Source organism: Rattus norvegicus, chromosome 16, assembly GCF_021556685.1.
Source record: "Rattus norvegicus strain SHRSP/BbbUtx chromosome 16, alternate assembly SHRSP_T2T, whole genome shotgun sequence".
Taxonomy (NCBI): Eukaryota; Metazoa; Chordata; class Mammalia; order Rodentia; family Muridae; genus Rattus; species Rattus norvegicus.
In genome coordinates, this window is record NC_141549.1 from 65,465,045 (window position 1) to 65,488,006 (window position 22,962).

General features: G+C 44.7%; 2 protein-coding genes across 2 annotated transcripts in view; both read left to right on the top strand.

The window, feature by feature from the left end:
• Tnks (tankyrase) overlaps positions 1-12,905 on the top strand; it is a 146,573-nt gene extending 133,668 nt beyond the window's left edge. Inside the window, 5 exon segments of one of the 2 annotated variants that reach the window (NM_001106084.2) lie at positions 1,564-1,638; positions 2,666-2,771; positions 3,044-3,230; positions 8,064-8,220; positions 12,220-12,905. In NM_001106084.2, coding sequence (NP_001099554.2) covers positions 1,564-1,638; positions 2,666-2,771; positions 3,044-3,230; positions 8,064-8,220; positions 12,220-12,306 — 612 coding nt within the window. In that variant the 3' untranslated portion in view covers positions 12,307-12,905. 2 annotated transcript variants of the gene reach the window in all.
• Erich1 (glutamate-rich 1) overlaps positions 1-22,962 on the top strand; it is a gene marked incomplete at its 5' end in the record, with an annotated part of 52,793,804 nt that overhangs the window by 34,594,485 nt on the left and 18,176,357 nt on the right.

The following is a 22,962-nucleotide window of genomic DNA, read 5'->3' on the forward strand; positions in this document are numbered from 1 at the left end:
CTTATTTGTTACGGGGTCGGGGACCCGCTACTCAGCCTCAGTCAGCAGCACTTACGTGTGACCGCAGGCTGCAACAACACACGCTTCACTCACGACACAAGCCTGTGTGTCGAATAGCTCCATCTTTTTGTTCTAGAGATTTTATAAGTAAGAAAGTAAGAATCTTTTTAAAACATTTTCATACAGTAAAATGTACCTAAGATTGATACGGAACAAGAATCTTGCCTCATAGATAGAATACACTTTCTAGGTTTTTTGTTTGTTTGTTTATATAATTATTGTTTCTTTAGTAATATGCCTGATTGTCACGTCTTTCTGATGTTGACTACATGATTAAAGAAGCCTATCTTAGTTAATGTCCATAATCACAATTATTCCAAACATCATATAATAGGACTACTTTGAGCCTCCTTGTGAAAGATGGCATAGAAATCCCTCCTGTGAGGGCAGTGGTTAGGAGCTCTGACCGCTCTTCCAGAGGTCCTGAGTTCAATTCCTAGATACCACATGGAGCCTCACAGCCATCTGTAATGGGATCTGAAGCCTCCTCCTGGTGTCTGAAGACGGTGACAGTGGACTCACATAAACAAATAAACAAATCTTTTTTTTTTTTTTAAGAAAGGAAGAAATGTCCCCTGTGCTGAATGCTGATATTTCTTGCCCCTGATGCAATGTCTAACTCCATTATTGTGAGTTACCTCCCTCATCCTATCGCTATACAGACACCAAGCAGAAACAGGTTTGCTTGCAGTTGAGGGTTTTCTGTTTTGTTTACTTTTTAACTAATGCCCATAGCATCTCTGTTCATAGTAATGTTTCAGTTTGTATTAGGTTATCAGGAAGGCATCGTGACTTCGAGGGTCTTACTGTCTAGTTGTCCCCATAGTAAGTTCTGATGCAGGCTGCACATCCCTGCAGATGAAGCCATGGTAGAGCTCAATCCACGCGTCAGAAACTCAGGCATTTTTGTGATCTGCTGCTAGAAACCTAGGGCCTCGCACATGCTCAGCAGGTATTCTACCTGGAGCCCAAGCACTACATTTTTTTCCATAATAATTATTAAAGTTTGAGGGTGGAAGAGTTAGCAGTGCTCAGAGGTCATTCTGTTTAATTGTGAAGTATACTAACTTCCTTTGCCGGAGTTGATGTACCAAGATCCCAAAGACTATTGAGATAAAATGGAACAAGAATATTTTTAGAATATTTTAGCATTTATCTAATGTGGTATCAGTTGAATGTCATTTTAGTTTGACTTTCTACTTCTCATTCTTCATAACATAATAGTGATTATACATTTTTAAAGTGCTATCTTTTTCAGTTTCTCTGTTGTGTTTACAGAAAAAAAAAAACCTCTTCCAAAATTTTATCAGAAAATGCTTTCATTAGTATTTATGACTATTTTCTCAACCACAAATACTCGTTAAATTTATCGATCAGTTTGTAGTGAGCTCCTGATTGAGATTCAGACTCAGCAGGGAGACAGACGGAAGGACGTTACCGAGGTAGCAGAAGGGATGCTCTCTGCTGCCTCTCATGGGGTTACTGTTTCCCTTTGCTCTGCAGATGCAGAGTACTATTCGGGAGCACAGAGATGGCGGGAATGCTGGTGGCATCTTCAACAGATACAATGTCATTCGAGTAAGTGTGCACATTTTTATGGTGAAAGTCAGATTGCAATGTTAACACAAAATTAATCTAGACAATGAACTGTAGGAATTTTAGAAGAAAAAAATTTAAATTGCGAAAGATAATTATCTGTTGTCCTAAGATCAAGTGCTGTTCTCTTCACTACACCCTCTAAGCCTCAAGACCATCCTGGGCCAGAAACTACAACACAATAAGACAGCAAAGCCCCAAGCAGAGGGCCGCTTCCTAAAGGCGGCTGGAGCAGGCACCACGGTTGCCCCACCCATTGCGTTCTCAAGTTTGGACCCTCAGCAGCAGTACTTCATTTTAAGTTGTTTGGAAGTAGGATTTATTAAAGGCCCAGACTGTCAGTCTATTTGTCATTGATGAGATCAGAACGAGTTTATCTCTTAAATCACAGAAAAAAAAATTGTTGCCATTACCTGCTTTTTGAGAGGTTGTCATGAAGGTTAATTACATCTGCTGAAACCTGGTTTAATCCTTTCTTAATTGACTTATAGGATTTATACCAGTATATCAAAATCAGCCATGAACGTTGGCTGGCTGGTTGGTTTGGCTTAGTGGATAAAGTGTGTGCTACGCAAACTCTGGGGATCTGAGTTAGAGTCCCCAGCACTCATTAAGCCCAGGCAGAGTGGTGTGCATGCACCATTATCTCAGCGCTGGGAGAGGGAGGGCTCCTAAAGCCTCGCTGATGAGTTAGTCTAGCCAGCAGTAAAGCTAGGCTCAGTGAGGGACCAGCCTCACATAAGGTGGAGAATAACAACAAGATTCTCAGTGTCGATTCTGGCTTCACATTCATGGTCAGGCACATGGGCGCACAGAAAGCAGCAAGGAGACACTAAATAACTATGTCTGTCACAAGCATATTAACTGAATTCCACTGATATGGTGACTTAGATACTGTGTCAATCAAAAAAAAAACCCCAAAACTCACACCACCAAAGGGAAGACTACATGTCATTTTAAATCAGAGTGTACATTTAATTAATGACAATATTTTTTGTCCTTTATGAAGATTCAGAAAGTTGTAAACAAGAAGCTGAGGGAGCGGTTTTGTCACAGACAAAAGGAGGTGTCTGAGGAGAACCACAACCATCACAATGAGCGCATGCTGTTCCACGGTGAGCACCGCCTGTGCGTGGGCAGTGAGTGGGAAAGGCCTGGGAGCGGTTAGTGATGTTAGGTTGAATAATGCTTTGATGTTAACACAGACTTCCCGAAGCATGTGCCGTGCAAATGACTTCTGGACTTGCTTGCAAACTCAAGTTCCAAGTTGAGCCACCTGTGGGCGTTTTTTTGATTTCTGTTTTTCTTTGTGAACATTACTGTACTTGGTGAAAATAGTAAACGGCTAAGTGTTGCACAACTAATGTTTCCATGTTTGTATTTTTAGGTTCCCCTTTCATTAATGCCATTATTCATAAAGGGTTTGATGAGCGGCACGCATACATTGGAGGGATGTTTGGAGCTGGGATTTACTTTGCCGAAAACTCTTCCAAAAGCAATCAGTATGTTTATGGAATTGGAGGAGGAACAGGCTGCCCCACACACAAAGATAGGTCATGTTACGTATGTCACAGGTGAGTGTCCTGCCTTGACCGCAGTGAGAGTTGTTGCCCTAGAGCAGGAACTGTGGTACTGGTCTCAGTGGTCCAGACCAGGCAGGCACGCATGTGTGCTCTGTGGATTGCAGATGCAGAAACCATCAGATGCATCAGACCCTCTTAGTGCTCACTGTAGTGCAGAGCCCTTCTAGCCACCATCACACCTGAACATAGAGACTAGGGTCAGCTTTCATCGCCGATGCGGCTAGCGTGTGGCTTGTTTGTAGGAGTATAGCAATCCCCTTGGAAAGCCCAGCTTCAGAATAGTAGCAAACATGCGTATCAGCTTTTGAAAGTAGAACTTTGTCATTGAGAAGCTGGAGGAGGTAACATGGCAGCGAGTGAGAAGGCAGCGTTTCTTTTCTCACTGGAGATTTAGTAGTTGTTTGCACTGACTCTTCATCAGTCACACATGTACACACTGTGTCCACCCCACGTCCCTACACTTAGGCCTGACCCAACAGTGCTTTCCCTCCCCTTCAAGTCTCTCATTTGAGCTGCTGCAGTATGCATGAGTGTGCGGTTCCAAATGGGGGTGGGTGACTTGCCATACCCGCACCCCCACCCAAAGAAATAAACTTCCTCTCCCAACATCCCTCAGTTGCCAGGAGCTTCTCCGCTAGGGGTGCAGCCTCCTGCTCCCATCTATGCAGAGTATAGATGGCCTTGATCCAGTGCAAGTGACCATAGCTGCTGTGACCTCATGGCTACTGTGGCCATGTTACCATAGGGCAGGATGTCACAGCTCTCCCCCAGTGTGCCTGTTCTTCTCTTCCCATCCCGTCCTCCACAACGTTCCCTGAGCTTTGGTTGATGGCAGTGTCCCATTTAGGACTGAGCACACACAGTTGCTGACTCTCGGACTCTGACCAGTTTAATGCTGCCTTGATGGCTGCCTCCCACAAAAGCTTCTCTAGGATTGAGAGCAGTGCTGTAGACAGATGCACACACAAGCATCTCCATGGCAGTTTGTACCATGTCCATTTACCAAAGCAGCAACAGTGTGTGTGCTTACTTAACATGTACTCTTGAAATTCCTTACAACTAATGCCTGTAAATTTATCTGCAGTTGCATTATTTTTTAGACTGGTCATCCGCAGTTCTAAGATGGATGCCGTACGCTCAGAAGGAAACTGTTCTCCATGTAAAGCACTGTGGTTACAAACAGAAATTCCTAAGGATCACTGGTGTCTAGCATGCCTCCCGTGGAGTCAGAGTAAACCTAAGACAAGCGAGAAAGTGAGCCTAGCTGAGGGTTGTGCTCAGTAAAATTACACACGAGTTTATATCCTGGCCAGCGTCTCCTAGAAATTAGAGCCTGAGCACAAGCATGCAGCCGGCACGCCACTGGCAAGGGATGTCCCTGGGAAGCAGGAAGGAGGCAGAGCACACTGATGAGCACGGAGAGCAAGCCGGCCACGGCTCCATTAACAAGTGCGTGGCATGCCTTCAGAGAAGCTCTAGACACTGCTGGATCAGAGCAGTGATACTCGAGTGGGGAAAGGAGTGGACTTCTGTTGTCTCCTGCCTTGTGTTTGCCAACATTTGCCCCTCAGGCGTTCGCCCTGTGTTTCTTAGCTGTTGCATCTACGAACACCACAAGTGGGAGGCATCAGCACTTGCTGCTTCATGCACTGGCGCAGTAGGTCCTGCAGACCAGGTTTGCTCCCTGAAACAGGAGGCCCAGTCCTGTCGGGTCAAGTATTGTATGGTATAACAGACGAACAGTGACAAAATCTACTTACTGACAGCACACTGCTGCCATGATGTTAACAATGGAGCTGTAGAAGCCACTTTGGGGGCCACGCTGCAGGGAACAGCACTTGTTGCTCTTGCAGACAGCCTGGGTTCAGTTCCAGCAATCTCATGGTGGCACACACCACCTGCAGCTCTAGGTACAAGGTCAGGGAATCTGACTCTCCTCCTGGCCTTTCTGGGTATCAGGCACATACGTACATGTAGGCAAAAGAGTCATACAATATAAAATAAAAATAAAGATTTAAAATAAATAAAGTATACTCATAATGTAGGGTGAGACCTACAAGAAAATACAGTAGATAGCAAGTCTTTATCCCAGAGGAGCACTAGTGACGTCCAGTAAAACAGCCAGCTAAGCAGGTCTCAGTAATAGCAGAAAGGCCATACTCCATCCCTACAAACTGTTCACATTTACAGTGTGGCTAATTGTATTAAATAGCTAAAACATGAAGTGTTTAAGGGCCGACTTTTTTTTTTTTTTTTTTTTTTTTATTAACTTGAGTATTTCTTATATACATTTCGAGTGTTATTCCCTTTCCCGGTTTCCGGGCAAACATCCCCCTCCCCCCTCCCCTTCCTTATGGGTGTTCCCCTCCCAACCCTCCCCCCATTGCCGCCCTCCCCCCATAGACTAGTTCACTGGGGGTTCAGTCTTAGCAGGACCCAGGGCTTCCCCTTCCACTGGTGCTCTTACTAGGACATTCATTGCTACCTATGGGGTCAGAGTCCAGGGTCAGTCCATGTATAGTCTTTAGGTAGTGGCTTAGTCCCTGGAAGCTCTGGTTGCTTGGCATTGTTGTACTTTTGGGGTCTCGAGCCCCTTCAAGCTCTTCCAGTTCTTTCTCTGATTCCTTCAATAGGGGACCTATTCTCAGTTCAGTGGTTTGCTGCTGGCATTCGCCTCTATATTTGCTGTATTCTGGCTGTGTCTCTCAGGAGCGATCTACATCCGGCTCCTGTCGGTCTGCACTTCTTTGCTTCATCCATCTTGTCTAATTGGGTGGCTGTATATGTATGGGCCACATGTGGGGCAGGCTCTGAATGGGTGTTCCTTCAGTCTCTGTTTTAATCTTTGCCTCTCCCTTCCCTGCCAAGGGTATTTTTTTCCTCATTTAAAGAAGGAGTGAAGCATTCACATTTTGATCATCCGTCTTGAGTTTCGTTTGTTCTAGGGATCTAGGGTAATTCAAGCATTTGGGCTAATAGCCACTTATCAATGAGTGCATACCATGTATGTCTTTCTGTGATTGGGTTAGCTCACTCAGGATGATATTTTCCAGTTCCAACCATTTGCCTACGAATTTCATAAACTCGTTGTTTTTGATAGCTGAGTAATATTCCATTGTGTAGATGTACCACATTTTCTGTATCCATTCCTCTGTTGAAGGGCATCTGGGTTCTTTCCATTTTCTGGCTGTTATAAATAAGGCTGCGATGAACATAGTGGAGCACGTGTCTCTTTTATATGTTGAGGCATCTTTTGGGTATATGCCCAAGAGAGGTATAGCTGGATCCTCAGGCAGTTCAATGTCCAATTTTCTGAGGAACCTCCAGACTGATTTCCAGAATGGTTTTACCAGTCTGCAACCCCACCAACAATGGAGGAGTGTTCCTCTTTCTCCACATCCTCGCCAGCATCTGCTGTCACCTGAGTTTTTGATCTTAGCCAATCGCACTGGTGTGAGGTGAAATCTCAGGGTTGTTTTGATTTGCATTTAAGGGCCGACTTTTTTAAAGGATTGGATAATACTTACCTTGGGCTTTGCAGCCATGCATCCTTGTCAGAGACTTCTGCCCTTGGAGTACAGAAGCAACTATGTAAATGAGTGCATGGCTTTAGTCTAGTAAGATTATACTTAGAAAGCCGGGTGCCAGACGGGCACGGTGGCAGTGCACACTTTTAATCCCAGCACTCAGAAGGCAGAGGCAGAAGCAGGTGGATCTCTTGAATTTGAGGCCAGGCTGGTCCACAGAGTGAGTTCCAGGACAGCCAGAACTACACAGAGAAACCCTGTCTTGAAAAACCAAAACAGGACCAGAAATAAAAATAAAAAACAGATACCAACAGTTTTAAACTGGTGGCTATAGTTTATAATTTCCACCCAGCCAGTTTTTCTTAACCTTGTACAACTTTTAACATCCGTCCTAATTTCAGCTAGGTATTAGGTTTTCAGTCATATATTTAATCTAGATATATTTGTTCCTCATCCACTTATACTACTCTGTCATCCCAGATTTTACTGTTTGGTTTACCCATGATGAGTGAAGCCGAATCTTATCTGGAGAGATGCCTCAGGGTAAAAACATTGGCCACACAAGTATGATGACCAAAGTTTGAATCTCCATAATCTATATAAAAGCCAGGTGCACGGCATGAGTGGCTTGTGAGCCTTAAACTTTTCCAGAGAACCTGGTGCGCTCTCAGGCCAGCCAGTCTGCTTACACATGGGCAGGCTCATCAGAGAAACTGTCCCTAACAAGGCAGGAGGCAAAGCCAACATGAGGCTGCACTCCTCCCTCTGAGCATTCACACACACACACACTCACACACACACACACACACACACAAACTCACACACACAGACACACACACACTCACACACACTCACACAGCTGGGTGTTAATCCCGGATACTCTCCCATCTCCCTCCTTCCGTCCTGTATGCCCACGGGAAAGCTCAGTTCTCTGAGGTGTGGATTTTGCACATAGCACACTTTCACACGAGGTCCTGTGCTACTCCAAAACTGCCTGAAGCTGTTGATTCAGCTTGAGCCTGAGCCTGGTAACTGCTAAGTAGTGAATCAGTAGATCACATTTGATCCCATTCCTACACACAGACTTGATAGTAGCATTTCAGTTAGCTTGCACTCTATGAGATTTTCTATAAAAAGCTAATAAACCTAACAGTTACATTTTAAGATTTAAAGTGTTGGGAGGAATTCTGCCGGGGTGCCTGAAGAGGGTCAGCGTTTAGGATATAAATAAATGAATATTTTTTTAAAAATGAGATTTAAAGTGTTTTGAACATATTTGTTTTCATTCTCCCTTTAGACAAATGCTTTTCTGTAGAGTGACCCTTGGAAAGTCTTTTCTGCAATTCAGCACCATGAAAATGGCCCATGCGCCTCCAGGACATCACTCAGTCATCGGTAGACCAAGTGTCAATGGGCTGGCGTATGCTGAATATGTCATCTACAGAGGGGAACAGGTATGTTCATCAAATCAGCATGAACAAGCCATTGAACACATTCATACCCTAGACATTATCTGCAGTCGTTGCAGGCACGCATGCCTTTGAATGGCTCTGCTTGACGTAGGCTGGTCACATAATCGGAATCCTTATGATTCTGATCATAGCCCTACATCCTTGAGAGTCAGAAGGCTGCAGTATATTTAGTTCTGTCACCTTCTTGGGGATCCAAAATGTAATTGGAAAAGAAAAAACAATAGTAATGGAAATGTGTATACAGAGAAACAACTCCCAGCACCAGATCTCACCCAGATTATCTGAATGCAAAAGTTAATTTTTCTAACGTAACAGAAAGCCATAGCTAACCTGAAGTAGAAGAAAAATGAGAAACTACAAATAGATAATGTATAAAATAATGCGTGTGTGTGCTACCATGGGCAGAGTGAGATGTACAGTTGCAGAGAATTGCAGATAACTTGAGCTCCTCTGTAGTGGTCTGCTTACCGTGTTAGTGTGGGTGAAGCAACAAAACTCCATTCGGTGCATTACAGGGTCAGCAAGTGAGCGAGTGTGTGGGAGTGTGAGCTCTTGGGCGCTGTTGTCCCTACTAGAAGAGGGCATGTCATGGACTCAGGGGAAGGTTTTTACAAAGCAAGTGAGTGTACTGAAGCTGTGTTAATTAATAGGAACTCATAGTTTCTAACAAACATATCACTAGATATATAGATGCCTCTGTGTGTGTGTGTGTGTGTGTGTGTGTGTGTGTGTGTGTGTGTGTTAGGTCTGTGTATAAGTACATACCTAATTTACTCTGCTGAAAGCAAAGACACCCCAGTAGCAGTGAAAAGCTGGAGCCCAGCCCCCCAAACCACTCCTGGCTAGAAGGACCCGGGTTGGAGCAGAGTACGTATGCACCCATAAGCTTCAGATAGCCTGTTACACCAGAAAGTAATGTCCCGCTCAAGACGGAAAATTAACATGGAGACCTAAGAGCCATCGAGGGAGCTTCTCGGGCCATACCTGAGACTGTTGCAGACCAGAATACATGCAGTGCTAAGTTGGGGGGGTGTTGATTACTCTTTACTGATGAGTGAGTGGTGAAGGGAACTTCTTGGGTCATGGTAGAATATCATAAGTAGAAGTGGGGTGGTGCTGGAGCTGGAAAATTTCTCTTGCAAACTATCATGATAAAGGTTAGCTGGAGAAAGTACAGACTGAGGGTAGAGGGTAGTTTCCATAAAAATAATTGCATGCTTGTTGCTAAGCTACAAAGACAAGAGGCAGCGAGGGAAGAAGGGTATGCCTTGACCAGCTAATCAAAGTTTACATCACTCACTGGGGTAGGTGGTTGAGACAGGGGTGTCATAGGCTGGAGAGCAGACTCAGGGGCACGAGAGCCTAGGGTGGAAAGAGGCACTGAAATTGATATGCACCTGAGGAAAATTGCTCTGTGACCTGGTTAGCCTTAAACTGCCAGGAAAGGCTCCTATGTGGCTTCATGGTAAAGCACTTGCACAAGCCCTAGATTGGGTTTGTAGCCTCTGTGGGTGGGAAAGGAGGACTGTCTGTCAGTCTCACGTTTCCACTCAGTATCAGATGCGAAGGAGAGAGACCCTCTGCTTACTGGTTGCTACCAAGGTTTTGTCTGTTTTACTGACATGGTCTGTACAAGGCTGGCTCATTGAAGGTGGAGAAGGAAATACTGTAGAATGGTTTGTAAAAGTCATTTTCCCAGTGTCCAGAATCTCGTTCAAGAAAGCATGGTATCTCTCGAACAGGAAAGTGGAGCTGCAGAGACTTAGTTTTAGCATCAGAAATGTGGGTGGTGGATCTTGAAACTGAGTGACCCGAGTGAGTTGTTACTAAAGCCTGTGACTCCCCTCTGTGCTCTTGTAAGTAGTGTGGTTTAAAGTGGCCTGATAGGTGATAAAGCTTTTTGGTTCATTCTAACCTTTCTCATCCTGCAGCTAAATGATTGTCTTGCCTTAAAGTCTTGTAGGCTTTGTGTGATTTATAGGAAACCGTACACAGAAGCAGTCCCGTCTCCTAGCCATGGCCCTGGGCCCTCAGCAGAGGAGTTTGCAGTGATGCTGCTAGAATCTCAGAGTCTGTCTGACTGAGATGGACGTGAGTCAGGTTGCTTTTAAACATGCTGCCAGGTTCCTGATAGATGCCCCTGACTCCTGCTGAAGTAACTTCATAAGCGAATAAAGTCCCAGACCAAGTGTGGCGAAGACAGTATCACTGGGGCAGAGGGCAGCAGCAGTTACCCTCCCAGCTTTCATGTGTAGCACGTGCCACTGGACACTCAAAGTTTTCTTGTCTTGTGTAGCTCCCCAGACAGCTGGTCTGCAGCCTGACAGCAAGCTGTGCTTCTGTCACACCTCAGTATTTCACATGTGATCGAGGCCGTAAGCCTGTACTGCGGAACAAATAGTTTCCCAGCCGTTAAGCCATGCACGCAGTATTTCTCTTTCTCCACTAATGAAGGAGAATATCCACAGCAGCTCATTTTAATATTAAGAATTACTGTGCTGCCTGAAAGCCCTTTAGCTAAGCAGTGTGACTTGAGAACCAACCGCAGTTACTGCACCTTCAGACCCAGGAGCCCAGAGAGCTGTTGACCCTGGTCATGCCAGGGTGGTCGGTCGCTGATGAAGCCAGAGTGCACTGGACTGAGCAGAGGACTGTGAAGGATAGCGCTGCGTACCTTCTGTACACGGGACTGTTAAAGTCCATTTCTGTACTGTGCTTTTCAAGTCCTGAGGCCTCTTAGGAGGCACAGTGTAATGAAGGGTGATGACAGTTATGTTAACAGTACCCAGCACACACTCTGTTCTTACTACACCAATCCTCTTCCAAGACCTTGCACTTAATTTCTCTTAAACAAATGCCAGTATTGCTGTTCCTGTTTATAACCAAGGAACCCAAGACAGATAGAGGTGTGCTAATTTACCAAGAAAAAGTTCGATAAACCTACCACTTGTACTTTTATTTTAAATGTCAAAAACCTCTATTGTTGTTGTTGTTGTTATTACCTTTAATAATCTCTATATCTGTTACAAATAGGCATAAATTCTTTGGGACTCCAATCCCTTTGCCCAGTGAAGAATATTATTCTTCAGCCACAGCCATTCTGAAATGCCGGATCTAGTTTTGTCATTCTTTAGGGTTGAAGATTTCATGTGTAGTCCATAAACTAAGACTTTTTTCACTCCCTGCTTTTAAGATCTGTGTCAGCTTTCTCTGGTAGCAACTTCTCTTTCCCATTCCCCATCAAGAAGTCTTTCCATACCAGAACCGAGCTGTCTCACTAACGTCAGGAGAGGAGAAGCATTGATGAAGACCCATGGCGAACGCAAGCCTAATCTGCGCCATTCTCTCTCAGTAGAGATGCTTACGTTTGGCACGATCATCGTTAGCCAGCTGTGGTGGCTCTCAGTACCTGGAGGGTGGGGCTGGAAGACACGCCATAGCTATGAAACGAGTTTATGAGAGACCCTGTCACAAAGAAACAAACATCCTACCTCAGTCACCCCTACACTGTTGCCATGAGGATTTGTGGTACCTTAGCGTGTCTGACCATCCTCATTCTAGAGACTAGAGTGTGGGGCTACAGCATTTCCTATGATTAGTTTGAGCTCTCAGCAGCAGAATTACTGAGTTAAGAAGCTTCTTGACTGCCTACTGTGTAAGGTGAAGAGGAGCGATGCTGACTTCTTCCTGTTCATGGTGCATGGCTTTGTAGTGGAGGAGGAGCAGAGGTACCTAACTTAGAGCATCGGAAGAACTGGGGCTGAGGCTGCACGGTGCTGCTGTAGAGTGGTTGGTCCGTGCGAGCAGGGTGCTAGCTTCCATCCCCAACAGTGCAGAGGGTAAAATAAAAGGAGAAATATTATACAAATAACTTTATGGATGGTGGGGCTTACACATGCATCTAGCCTGACCCCTGAGTGAGTAAGGCTTAAGAGCTGCACCTTCAAGGGAATGAGTCGTTTGCCTTTTTGACTGTTCCAGGCATATCCAGAATATCTCATCACCTACCAGATCATGAAGCCGGAAGCCCCTTCCCAGACTGCAACGGCAGCAGAGCAGAAGACCTAGTGATTGCCCCTGGTAAAGGCCAGAGTGATTCAAACCTGCAACTGGATTACAGTGGATTGCTTCCAACAAAAAAAATCAATATTCTCTAAATCCCAACAGCCAAGAAATAAGCTGTTTGTCTTTTATAAAGCATTGCTAGAGTGACCCTGCGGAGTGAGTCCCCAAGCACATTCACCTGCCCTGGTCCCCTTGAGGAAATGGCTACCAGGCGGCCTTGACCATGTCTCAGGCCGTTTTCATTGCAGTTACCCATTTCTGAAGCAAGATGCTTTGCTCAAGATGTAGAGATGGGAAAAGAGAATATGCTGGCTTACACGTTCTTGGTTCATACACTACATTTTCTTCGTTGTGTTGGCACATGGATAACAGACACATGTGATGGGCTTATTTTTTAATTTTGCCAAACATATTTGTTGATGCTTCTTGTTCTTGTTGTTGTTGTTGTCGTCGTCATTATTGTTACTTTGAAAATGAGCCAGAGTCTTCCTGGGATATTTTGCACAGAGTCACACTGACTAAAATCATTAGCGATGCAGCCGAAGCTTCTGGCTAGACACTGGTCCAGTGTCCCCGTTGTCAGATTTTGTATCTCTGCTTCTTGTGAACATAAAGGAAAAGAGCAATATTTAGTTTTCTTTTATAAACTCCCCACCTTAAAAGGAAGGGCACAAACATCTCTTTGACCTAAAAAGTCAGAGCCTGGTGGACCATTTGCTCTTTCTGGTCTCAGGGTTCTCAGAACCATGCTACAGATGGGAGCGCTTGGGAGAGTGTTAATGGAGGAGTTAGGACCTTGCTTCCCTGGTGGAATGGCTAGAGAGCTGGGAGGGAGGAGCCCAGGGCCCTGGTCTCTCAACAAATGCTTCACTCCCTGGACCACCAGGGTCGTCTAAAGTCAGGGAACTGTTCCACATCGCCAAGGTCCCAGCATATTTCTCTCTCTCTTTCACCCTTCCTCCCTCCCTCTCTCTCTCTCCAGGATATTCAAACCCGACATAATAAATATGCACAAATACAAGGACATTTTGTTTACTCCTAATCTGGCCTCTGAGTAGTATGTGTCAATAGTTTAGAAAGATCCCTTCTCTCAGTTTTTAAACAATTTCTTCAAAGTTCTTAATGTAGTTAGACAAAGAAAACAAAAGTTGAAACCAAAGGCAGTTTGACCTATTTTTTAGGTGCCACTGATAGAAACATTTCTTTGGGAAAGTGCTTGCTTGTAATGGCATTCGCCAAGTGCGCTCAACGCCAGGCAGAACCACGCCTGCCGCCTCAGGCCCTGTGGACCCTAACCAAGTACTGAGCTGAACGCATTACTTCACAGGTCCTCCTCAGCTCTGAAGCAGACGTCATATAAGCAGGGAAACAGTGTGACACACTTAACCATTTCAATCGGAAGGCTGAAAACAATGTTTTTAACTTTGTTTTAATGCAAGCATATTAAACTGTGACCACCTTCGTTTCCCTGGTTCTTGAAATACACATTTCTCTTTATTTATTAAATTTTTGTTAGCTTGAGCCCATGCTAGGACTAGGCATCCAGTCTAGTGTGAGTATTTTAGTTATATCTCAAATGGCTTCCTCAAAATGAAGTCAAAAGTTAGCCTCAGTCTTTACTTCCATTGAAGTTTCAGTGACCTGAGCTTTGTGCGTGTGGTCTTGGCTGGGTGTTTAACAGCAACTAGAGCCCCATGGAAAGCTTCAGACTCTGACGTTCCCTCAGGAGCTCCTGTCCTTCCTTCTTTTCCTTTCTATTAACAAAGGGTTGAAGAAATCGGCCTCTGTGTCGTTTCACTAGCTGTAATGTATGTATATGTTATTTGGCCTGACCTGAATTAGTTTAAAATGCTAAACACAGCTGTGATTTTAATTTAGTAATGAGTTACTATGGTGTAGGTGTGGAAGAAAGGCTTTAGTGCTTCACTGAAACATGAGCCTCTGACGGACGGATCGCCTCCATGAACCAACCAGATTAACCAGGCCTATCATGGTTCCCTAACCACCAGGACTGTGTCATGTTCTGAGCTGAGTAAAGACTTTGTAAGGAAGCCTTCTTTAGTACTAGTGATTTCATAGTGACTCACCCATGACAAAGTGCACGGAAATGAGCTGCTTATAAAAAATCAGTCCTGAATAAAAATTGTTTTAAATGGTCCGCAGAGCTAATAGATATTTTCAGAATTTGAAAACCAAAGGCATCATGAGTGTATTTGTATTCAGGTTGGCTAAAGGGGACTACAGCAGTAGAGAGCGGGAAAGAGCCCTCTGGAAGAGACAAGCTCGGCATTCAGCTGAAATCTGCTTAATTTCCTCTATGTGCATTATTTAGAGCTCCTGGCAGGTTTGGGACTCCTCAGCTTCCCGGCAGAGCTGCAGAGAGAAGGCGGGTGTCTCCCACTCTTCTTCAAGGCCTTCCGGGACCCGACAGTGCCGGTTTACCAGGTTTTGGCCAGCTTGGATACTTAACTCAGGCATAAAACAAGTACTCTGGGCGTGTCTGCCCGTTCCTTTGCTTCTCCCCAGATCGCTAACCTAGTCTTAGAAGATGCTCCCGCACTGGCCCCGTTCACCTTCTTTCCTTCTTCATCATGGGTCTAATGGAGGGATCCAGGTGACCCTCATTCTCATATCAGAATGGAACTGGGTTTAGTCCTCTCTTCGAAACAGTTTCTGCCAGTTTGCTAACAAACACAAGCGTGGCCTCTCATGCTTCAATTCTGTGCAGAACCGTAACGGCAGGACAGCCTGCAGTCTAAGCAGGACAGTCTGCTTCCCTTCCTAGCAGTGAGAGCTCCCATCAGTCTAAGCGGAGTAACAACACTAACCTGGGTCTCAGGAAGGCAGCCGCTCCTCTGAGCACTCGTTTCTCTTTGCTGTTGGAATAGTGAAGGGCCTTTGGAAGGTAGAGACAGCAGATAAGCATACGTTAGCATCCTGTTATCCTAGATACTATTAACATTGGCTAACGCTAGAATACAGCGTCTGAATGCAGTAGACTGTCCTGGTTCTCCTCTACTGCAGTATATTCCCAGGAGCATGAAGGATACAGAGGCATTGTTCCCTCTCCCCTTTTAAATATCCGTTGTTTAAATTCCTATAAATGGCCTTGTAAACAAAAGTGTGTATTTGTAAGCACATCTTCCTGTACTGTCCCCGCACCCATGCACCCAGACCTCATTCATGTGCCAGCCTTCTCACTGGGTTTCTGGTGGGCTCATCATCTTGCACAGAGCTACAGACTCAGCAAATATTCAAAAATGACATTAAAATGGATGTTTTCATGTATCAGAAATAAAGACTGCTCTCTGACGTTAAGGCAGTGACAGAGACATGAGGGTAGTTGTGAAAGTGATATTCCAACAGCTGCTGGCTACATCAGCACATCAAAAAGATGACGTAACAAACACCACCCTAAGAAAGGGGGGCTTCTTCAGCCATGGTAAGCGCTGCAGTTAGTGGACAGTTACGTCTGCCCTGTTTGCAAAAGCCTTATCTATGGCAGAAACTTCTTAACCTTTTCTACTCTAGCAGTGAAACATGAATCCACTTCTTAATATTTGAAATGTATCAGTGAGTGGGCATGTCTGTTTATTTCATACCTGGTAAGTGCATTTTATGGGGTATATTTTATAAGTAATATTGGCACATTTAGTGGAGTTGATGTAGCCAGTCAGTTCCAACTTCTCTCACAAAAAGTTCTTCAGCCTCCAGGTCATCTGGTTTGCAGTAACACTAGTGGGATTTCCAAACTTGTGATCTTGGGTGGGGAATTCATAGTACGTGATACTGTGTAGAGTGTGAGTGGTATAGAAGTTGTTTTTTTAATCATTTTAAAGTATATACTATGACACGTGAAATTTAAAACCTGTCAGAAGCTGAAGATTTTTTATCTACTATAAGATCCAGTATGGTCAAGGTGTGTGGCCAATTTTATACTTCTACCAGAGTTCTGCAAAGTTGAGGTGACATTCACCCCACAGAGACACCCCACACAGGTAGTTACCCCCCCCATCTGCTCTCCCCTCCCCTCAACCACCCTTTCAGAGTTTTCCTCATGTTTCAGAATTCTCTTGCCGTCCTTCTCAGGCAGGCCTGCATGCCTGTTAGCTCACTTTGGTGATGGAGCATCCTGGACCCTCTCTCCCAGCATGCAGGAAGGAAACCCAGAAGTGCACAGTAAAAGAGGGAGGAACTGAAGTCTCTAAAGCTAGTAGCATTAGACTGAGAAGGTGACCATGCAGTACAGTAAATGTATTTACTACACAGAACACTGAAACTCGTCATGTGTGTTTAATGCCTGCTTCTGCTCCCTCCGTGTCTTAAGCTCATCTTATCTTTGTGGCGGTAATATTTGTCCTTAACACTCAAAAGACTAAAAAGGTACTTTGATTGACAAGGTCTCTCAAGAACTTACAAAACCAGCTTTGAGGAAATCTAGACTGTTCCTGATGACAGTGTTTGGAGTTGTAATTGTACTTTCTTACTGTAGCGTCAGTCTGTGTAAATAACCAGTATAGTGGCCCTTTGGTTTGTTAGTGGTTTTGTTTCTGGTCTCTGTGTGACCCACCAGGACGGGGTTCCAGGTCCACCTTTTTTTTTTTTAATTTTGCATTTGTCCATCAGTAGGCTTGTCAGACAAAATACAAGATGCCCAGTTAGATTTGAATTTCAGGCAATTTTCTAGCTCAAGTATATTTCATATTTGACATATCTGTGCAATTTTTTAAATGTTCATTAACTTATCTGAAATTCAGATTTTGACTGAATCTCCTAGATTTTTGTTTTCTATGTAGTTTTTCTAAACCTGGTAGTCCTAACAGTTTGATCACAAAAGGAGGCTCACAGCATGTAAATTCTCTGGTCTTTATAGCTTTCACCAGGAATGAAAGACATTTTTTTCCCCTCGCCTTCTACTTATTTCTAAAAGAGGGCATCAAGGAACTTAACCGGCCTACATGGTGGGTTTCTGTTTAAAACATCTCTGTGATTATATTTAACCTGTAATTGTGCTTTGGCTTGATGTCTACAGTACTTGTAACGGATTAATATTCAATAAAATCATTTTAAAGTACACTGTGTGTGTGTGTAACATTCAGCTTAAGTGTTTCTCGTTTCTGTCCTGCTTTGTTCGTGTCAGCTTGACCAAACTCTGCATCTGTGGCACAGACCTAACCTGTCAGGACAGGTCTCCCTTCCTTTCCTAGTGAGGCTCCCTACACCCGTAAGCCCACTGGGAGCCACCGAAACACAGCAATAGTAGGGGAAACTTCAGAAGAGTCTCCCTGAGACGAGCTCGTAGGCCCTCCCAGCCAGGACGGTTGGAGGAGAAAGGTTCCGTCAAGGTCCAGCACAGCTCAGTGTCATTCACTAACCTGCAGTCCCATCCTTAGGATGCTGAGGCTGAGGCAGAGGTCTCGGAGTTTCCGGCCAGTCTGGTTACACAGTAAGACCCTACCACCTTGTCCCCGAAGAACAACAGGCTTTCCCGTCTCTCACCAGCACTTTCTCCACAGGCAGCGACCTTGAAGCTGGGTGTGAATCCTTAGCTTCTGTACCAGAAGGGTCGTCAGAGAGTCTGTGAAGCCATAAGTTGTGCAGACTGGGTTTATGGAAGGTAGCTGGTAGGTAGAGTGCACCAAGGGCACGGACAGGGAGAAGCATTAAGGAATTGTGAGCCGCGGGTCTATATGGAGGTGTTTTTATAATAGGGATTAACCAGGTCTTCGGGCCATCTGTGTGAGGTCCATGTCTAGGTGCACAGACGAGGGAACATCCTATGTTACCGGGTGGTAAGTTTTAAAGCAGCAGTTGTTCTCTTGACACTGGCCATTTGTGTGAAGTGCAATGGGCCACTAGGGGTCAGGCTCTGAGTAGTCCTGGTCTAGTGAGACCTCAACTTGAAGTTCCTTACCACCTATTAGCTGATGTGGGAAAAGGAAATACATCAATAGCAGGAGAAACTTCAGAAAACTTCCTATGTAACCATGGTCATGGCCTGGTGTCTTGGAATTTTGCTTTTGGGTTTTTTTGGTTTTTTTTTTGTTTGTTTGTTGGTGTTAGTTTGTGTATTTCTCTTCGTGCTCTTTGTATGCTGTCAATCAAAGAACCCTGAAAAGTCCTTTTATTCCTTATTTCACAGATAAACTCGAAGGTAAAATGGCAAGATATAGAGTCTAAGTACCAGCTATTGAATGCTGGCCCCAGGTTTTACGTGTTGCTTATTTAGATGGATACATAGAAATGAAACAGCTGCTGCTGTGTTGTCTTATGTCCTCCGTGTCTCGCATGAGGATCAGGTGTTCATGACACCCTAAGAACCTTTTGGTTCTGTAGAGCGTGGGATGCTCAGACCTGTGCACAAAACCACAAGCACACCATGGAGTGAAAGCTTGGCATTTCAGCAGCTCACTATGTAAGCTCTGGCAGCTTGGCCCCGTGACAGAAAGGAGGAAGATAGAAAACACTTCCCAGGACTGAGGAGGTAACTGTGAGGAAAGCACTTGTCCCGCTATGGGTCAAGCCTGGTTTCTTAACACCCAGAACCCACGGAAAAGCAGTAATCTATGTGATACAGATGCTCCTGGGAGGAGAGAGAAAATGGAAACACAAATCCCCCAGAAGTTCACAGGGCAGCAGGGTGGGATAAAACAAGAGACCCTGCCTCACGGTAGAAGACAGGGACTAACACTTGAGGTTGGCTTCTGATCTTCACATGTAATATCCTGGCATCCACACACACATGAATATACACATACATATATGCACACAAGGGTTTTTAAGTCACTTGTCAAATTGGATTTGTTTCTTAAGGGATATTCCAACCAAAACAAACCCTATTGATCTAAAGAGAAGCAGCAGTGTTTTCTTGGGCACCAACTTTGAAAAGAGGTGTGTCGGTAGGCTGTCAATGGACTTTCCATTCTTGAGAGATCTTTGTTCTCACCGAGCTGCATCCCCAGTGTGTACAATTTTTGGTTTTTCAACACGGGGTTTCTGCGTAGCCCTGGCAGTCCTGGGTCCCTTTGTGAACCAGGCTGGCCTTGAACTCTTGATCTGCCTGCCTTGGCCCCCCGAGTGCTGGAATTTAAAGGTGTCAGTGTAAATTTTTTAAACTTCCGCTTGGTGACTGTGGCCCAGGGAGTCAGGTCAGAACCTGGTTCAGGAGAGCCAGCATGTTCTCCTTAGAGCGTTTATAATCTTCAGCATTAGCCTGCTTCACTCTAGCTCTATAACCATAACACATGGAAAAGGAGCACACGAACCTATTAGCCGTGGCAAAAGTTAAAGCTGGTACATCCGGTTAAGGGAGTGAGCATTGGGACAGGATGATTTTATTTCAGACTTATTAAGATTCTTGATATTCTCTTCCTGGCACTGAATTGATTTATTATAAGGTAGGGCCAAACAGATTTACAATTCTGTGTATAAATGAAGTATGGAATACAAGGAAACGTGTGAAACTGGCATGGGAGGAGGCATGTGGGCTATGGAGAGAATGGCGTGCCGTGCACCATTAAACCTTCAGTATTCTGAAGCAAACTCTGTGGGAAGACTGTCTGCAAAAGCTATTTAATAGTTTACCCAGATGGTGTGCGACACGATACAGCGGTACAAACCGAATACTCTTGGAGTGCCAGTATCTCCAGCAACTCCCCATTTTTCGGCTGAGCAGTCTGAGTTCCCAGGGACTTGGGTGCAGCAGGGATCCTGACCTACATCACAGGAAAGAACAGGAAGACAGGGCAGGGGACAGTGGCTGGGAGCAGGCATTAAAGATGCACACTGAAGCCTCCTAACGAGCTCTTGGATGGCCGACCATCGTCCATCGTGGCTTTGGAAGCACAACCTTCCAAGGCTGTTATCTTCCTCATAACCAAGCTGAATGAAGACTAAGAAAAGCTCGAAGGGCTGCTGAGAGGGCTCTGCAGTTGAGAGCACTGGCTAATTTTCCACAACTCCCAAGCCTCTATAAAGGGATCTGATGCCCTCTTCTGGCGTGCAGGTCTGCATGCAAATGGTGCAGCAAGAAAAGAAGCTCAAAACAAGTTACTTCACTTAAAAGAATTGTCCTTCGTAAGTGAGAAGGTGAGGTGCTTTATGAGGCGCACTTCAGTTTTATGGATGAGCAAACAGTGCTAATGAAGTTTATAAGGTTGGGAAAATGAAGACATTTCTACCCTAAGTGTGAAGGATTAGCTGTTGTAGTAGTCTTATTTTCTTTCCCATTTTCTGTACATTGGCATTTTGCCTGCGTGTATGTCTGTGTGAAGTTGTCAAATCTAGGAGTTACAGTTGTCAGCTACTATGTGGGTGCGGGGATTTGAACCCACGTCCTCTGCAAGAGCAGTCAGCGCTCTTAACCGAAGAGCCAGCTCTTCAGCCTCATGTTTTAGTAGGCTCATTTGAGGTGTTTCTTCTGACTGTGGCGTTCCTATCACATGTAGTCCTTGCAGCAGTTCAGTCATGTTGAAACTCTTGACTTTCAGTTGTTTTTTTGTTTGTTTGAATGCAGATCCAAAGTGAGGTCTGCTCCTTTGTGGTATTGTCTGTCCTGTTTCTGCTCTGCCTCAGGGACAGTGAGAGATCTGGGTGACTAAGGGAGTCTCTGTCCAAGCAGCCAATTTACCAAAACACTACAGGGTGAAGGGGAGGCCCCAGCTCTGCCATCTGCAGTCGCAGCCTGGCCTGTGACTTGCTAACCAAGCAGTGCTCTTCCAAGTTGCCTCAATTTCTTATCTTTAAAACGAGCATTCTTACTATCTCTTAGAGTTTATGAGGTGACTAAATGACCTTTTTAATTTAATCTGAGAGCTGGCTCTGTTCTCATCCTTAGTCTCCAAGAAAAAGCACAGTTGACTAGAAAGGGGGGGTTGGAAGAAAGCCAATCTATATAACTGCCTAAGACCACACTCTAACCGTTCTTAGCCAGACCTGGGCCTATGTGCTGCCAAGGCACAAAGGAAATCGACCCTCAAATTCTGGTTGCTCCTTATTGACTCAGTAAAGTTCCAGGAATTTAGTGATACCAAAGAAACCTTACCAGCTAGTCTAGATCTTACCATGTGGCCTAGGTTCTCCAATATTCATACTGAGTACAGCAAGACATGTAGGCCTGACCCCATGGCCCCAGGAAAGTCAGCTTGCTTTGAAACATAAGGAGGAATGACTATCTCCATGAATCAGACTGGAGTGCCGTTTTGGAACTAGCAGGGACATGATGTGAACACGCAAGGTTGAGTCAGCTCACTGAAGTAAGTTTTTAGAAAGTCATCAGTGCACAGGTGAACGTGTGTGTGTGTGTGTGTGTGTGTGTGTGTGTGTGTGTGTGTGTGTGTGTGTGTGTGTTTTCCCCTGTATGCATGCTGGGGTACACATGTGGAAGTCAGAGAAAACTGTGGAGTTGGGTCTCTCCTAACTTGGGCCATCAGGCTTTTAGAGGCTAAGCCATCCTGCTAACTGTGCTGTTTTCCAGAAGGCCGAGTGCATACTGCCTGGACACCACTGGCTCCTGAGGCTGGAGGAATTCCTTAGGGAACAAGCACTTGGTGACGATACCTTGCCCCTAAAGGCGGTCTTCCTTGCAATACTGGGGGCACAGACCTCTGTGCTTATCTCTAATCCCCCTTCCCCCATGCTTTTACCTAGCTGTCTACTGAACAGATTCTGTACTCTCCTACCAACCGTCTCTCCCCAATGAGCTCCCTTTTCCAACTGGACAGCCCCGGGACATCCATTGACTTTTTTTTTCCATTCAGAAAAGTCCTCTGCCTCAAAAAAAAAAAAAAAAAAAATGTTTCTCTTGTTCTTCTACCTCAAAGTTGGTACCTTTCCCCCACACCCTGCTATTATGAGAGTTCAGGAGATTGTTAAGAGGCCTAGGTTGGGTAATCCAACCAGTTCCAGTAACGGGAAGGTACAGGTAAGTCCTGACCATTCAATGTGCTGTTAGAGCAGCAAGACTTAGACAGTCAGTCCTACCTTGATTCCCTCCCCGACGTTGTTTCCCTCCACATTTATTCCTCTGAATGAAACACTCTTTTCCAAATCCTAATAAGAGCTCCTGAGTTGTCTTTATAAATTATAACTAATCAATCTTATCCATGAACAGACAATAAGCCGTCTTCCCACAGTATGTTATCACTTGTCCATAATATACATCTTACCTGTTCCTACAAGCGTATCATAGGCATTTTATCTTTAATTTTTCATTTTAAAATAGATTCTTTTGGGGGCTGTAGAGATGGCTCAGCAGTGAAACACAGTGACTGCTCTTCCAGAGGCTCTGAGTTCAGTTCCACATGGTGTCTCACAGCCACATGTAATGGAATCTGACTCACTTCTGATGTGCACAAAAAGTACTCGTGTACATAAAAGTAAGTATTGTATATTGGCTTTTCTGTATAGGAGAAGGACCTTTTATTTTTTTACAATTTTGTAATTAATCTTATTAGACTGGTGTGTCTCCAAGATGTTTATGATATAGTAGGGAAGTGTTATTATTTACAATCTGGGAGAGCCATAGCCAATGGAGTCAGATAAAAAGGTGTGGTTCAGGATGTCTTCCACAACCAGGTTTCACATAACCACGAATTTGTTTTCTCACTCTATCCTTGAAGCACAATGGCTTCTTTTCCTGTCTCAACTGACTAGGAGGCC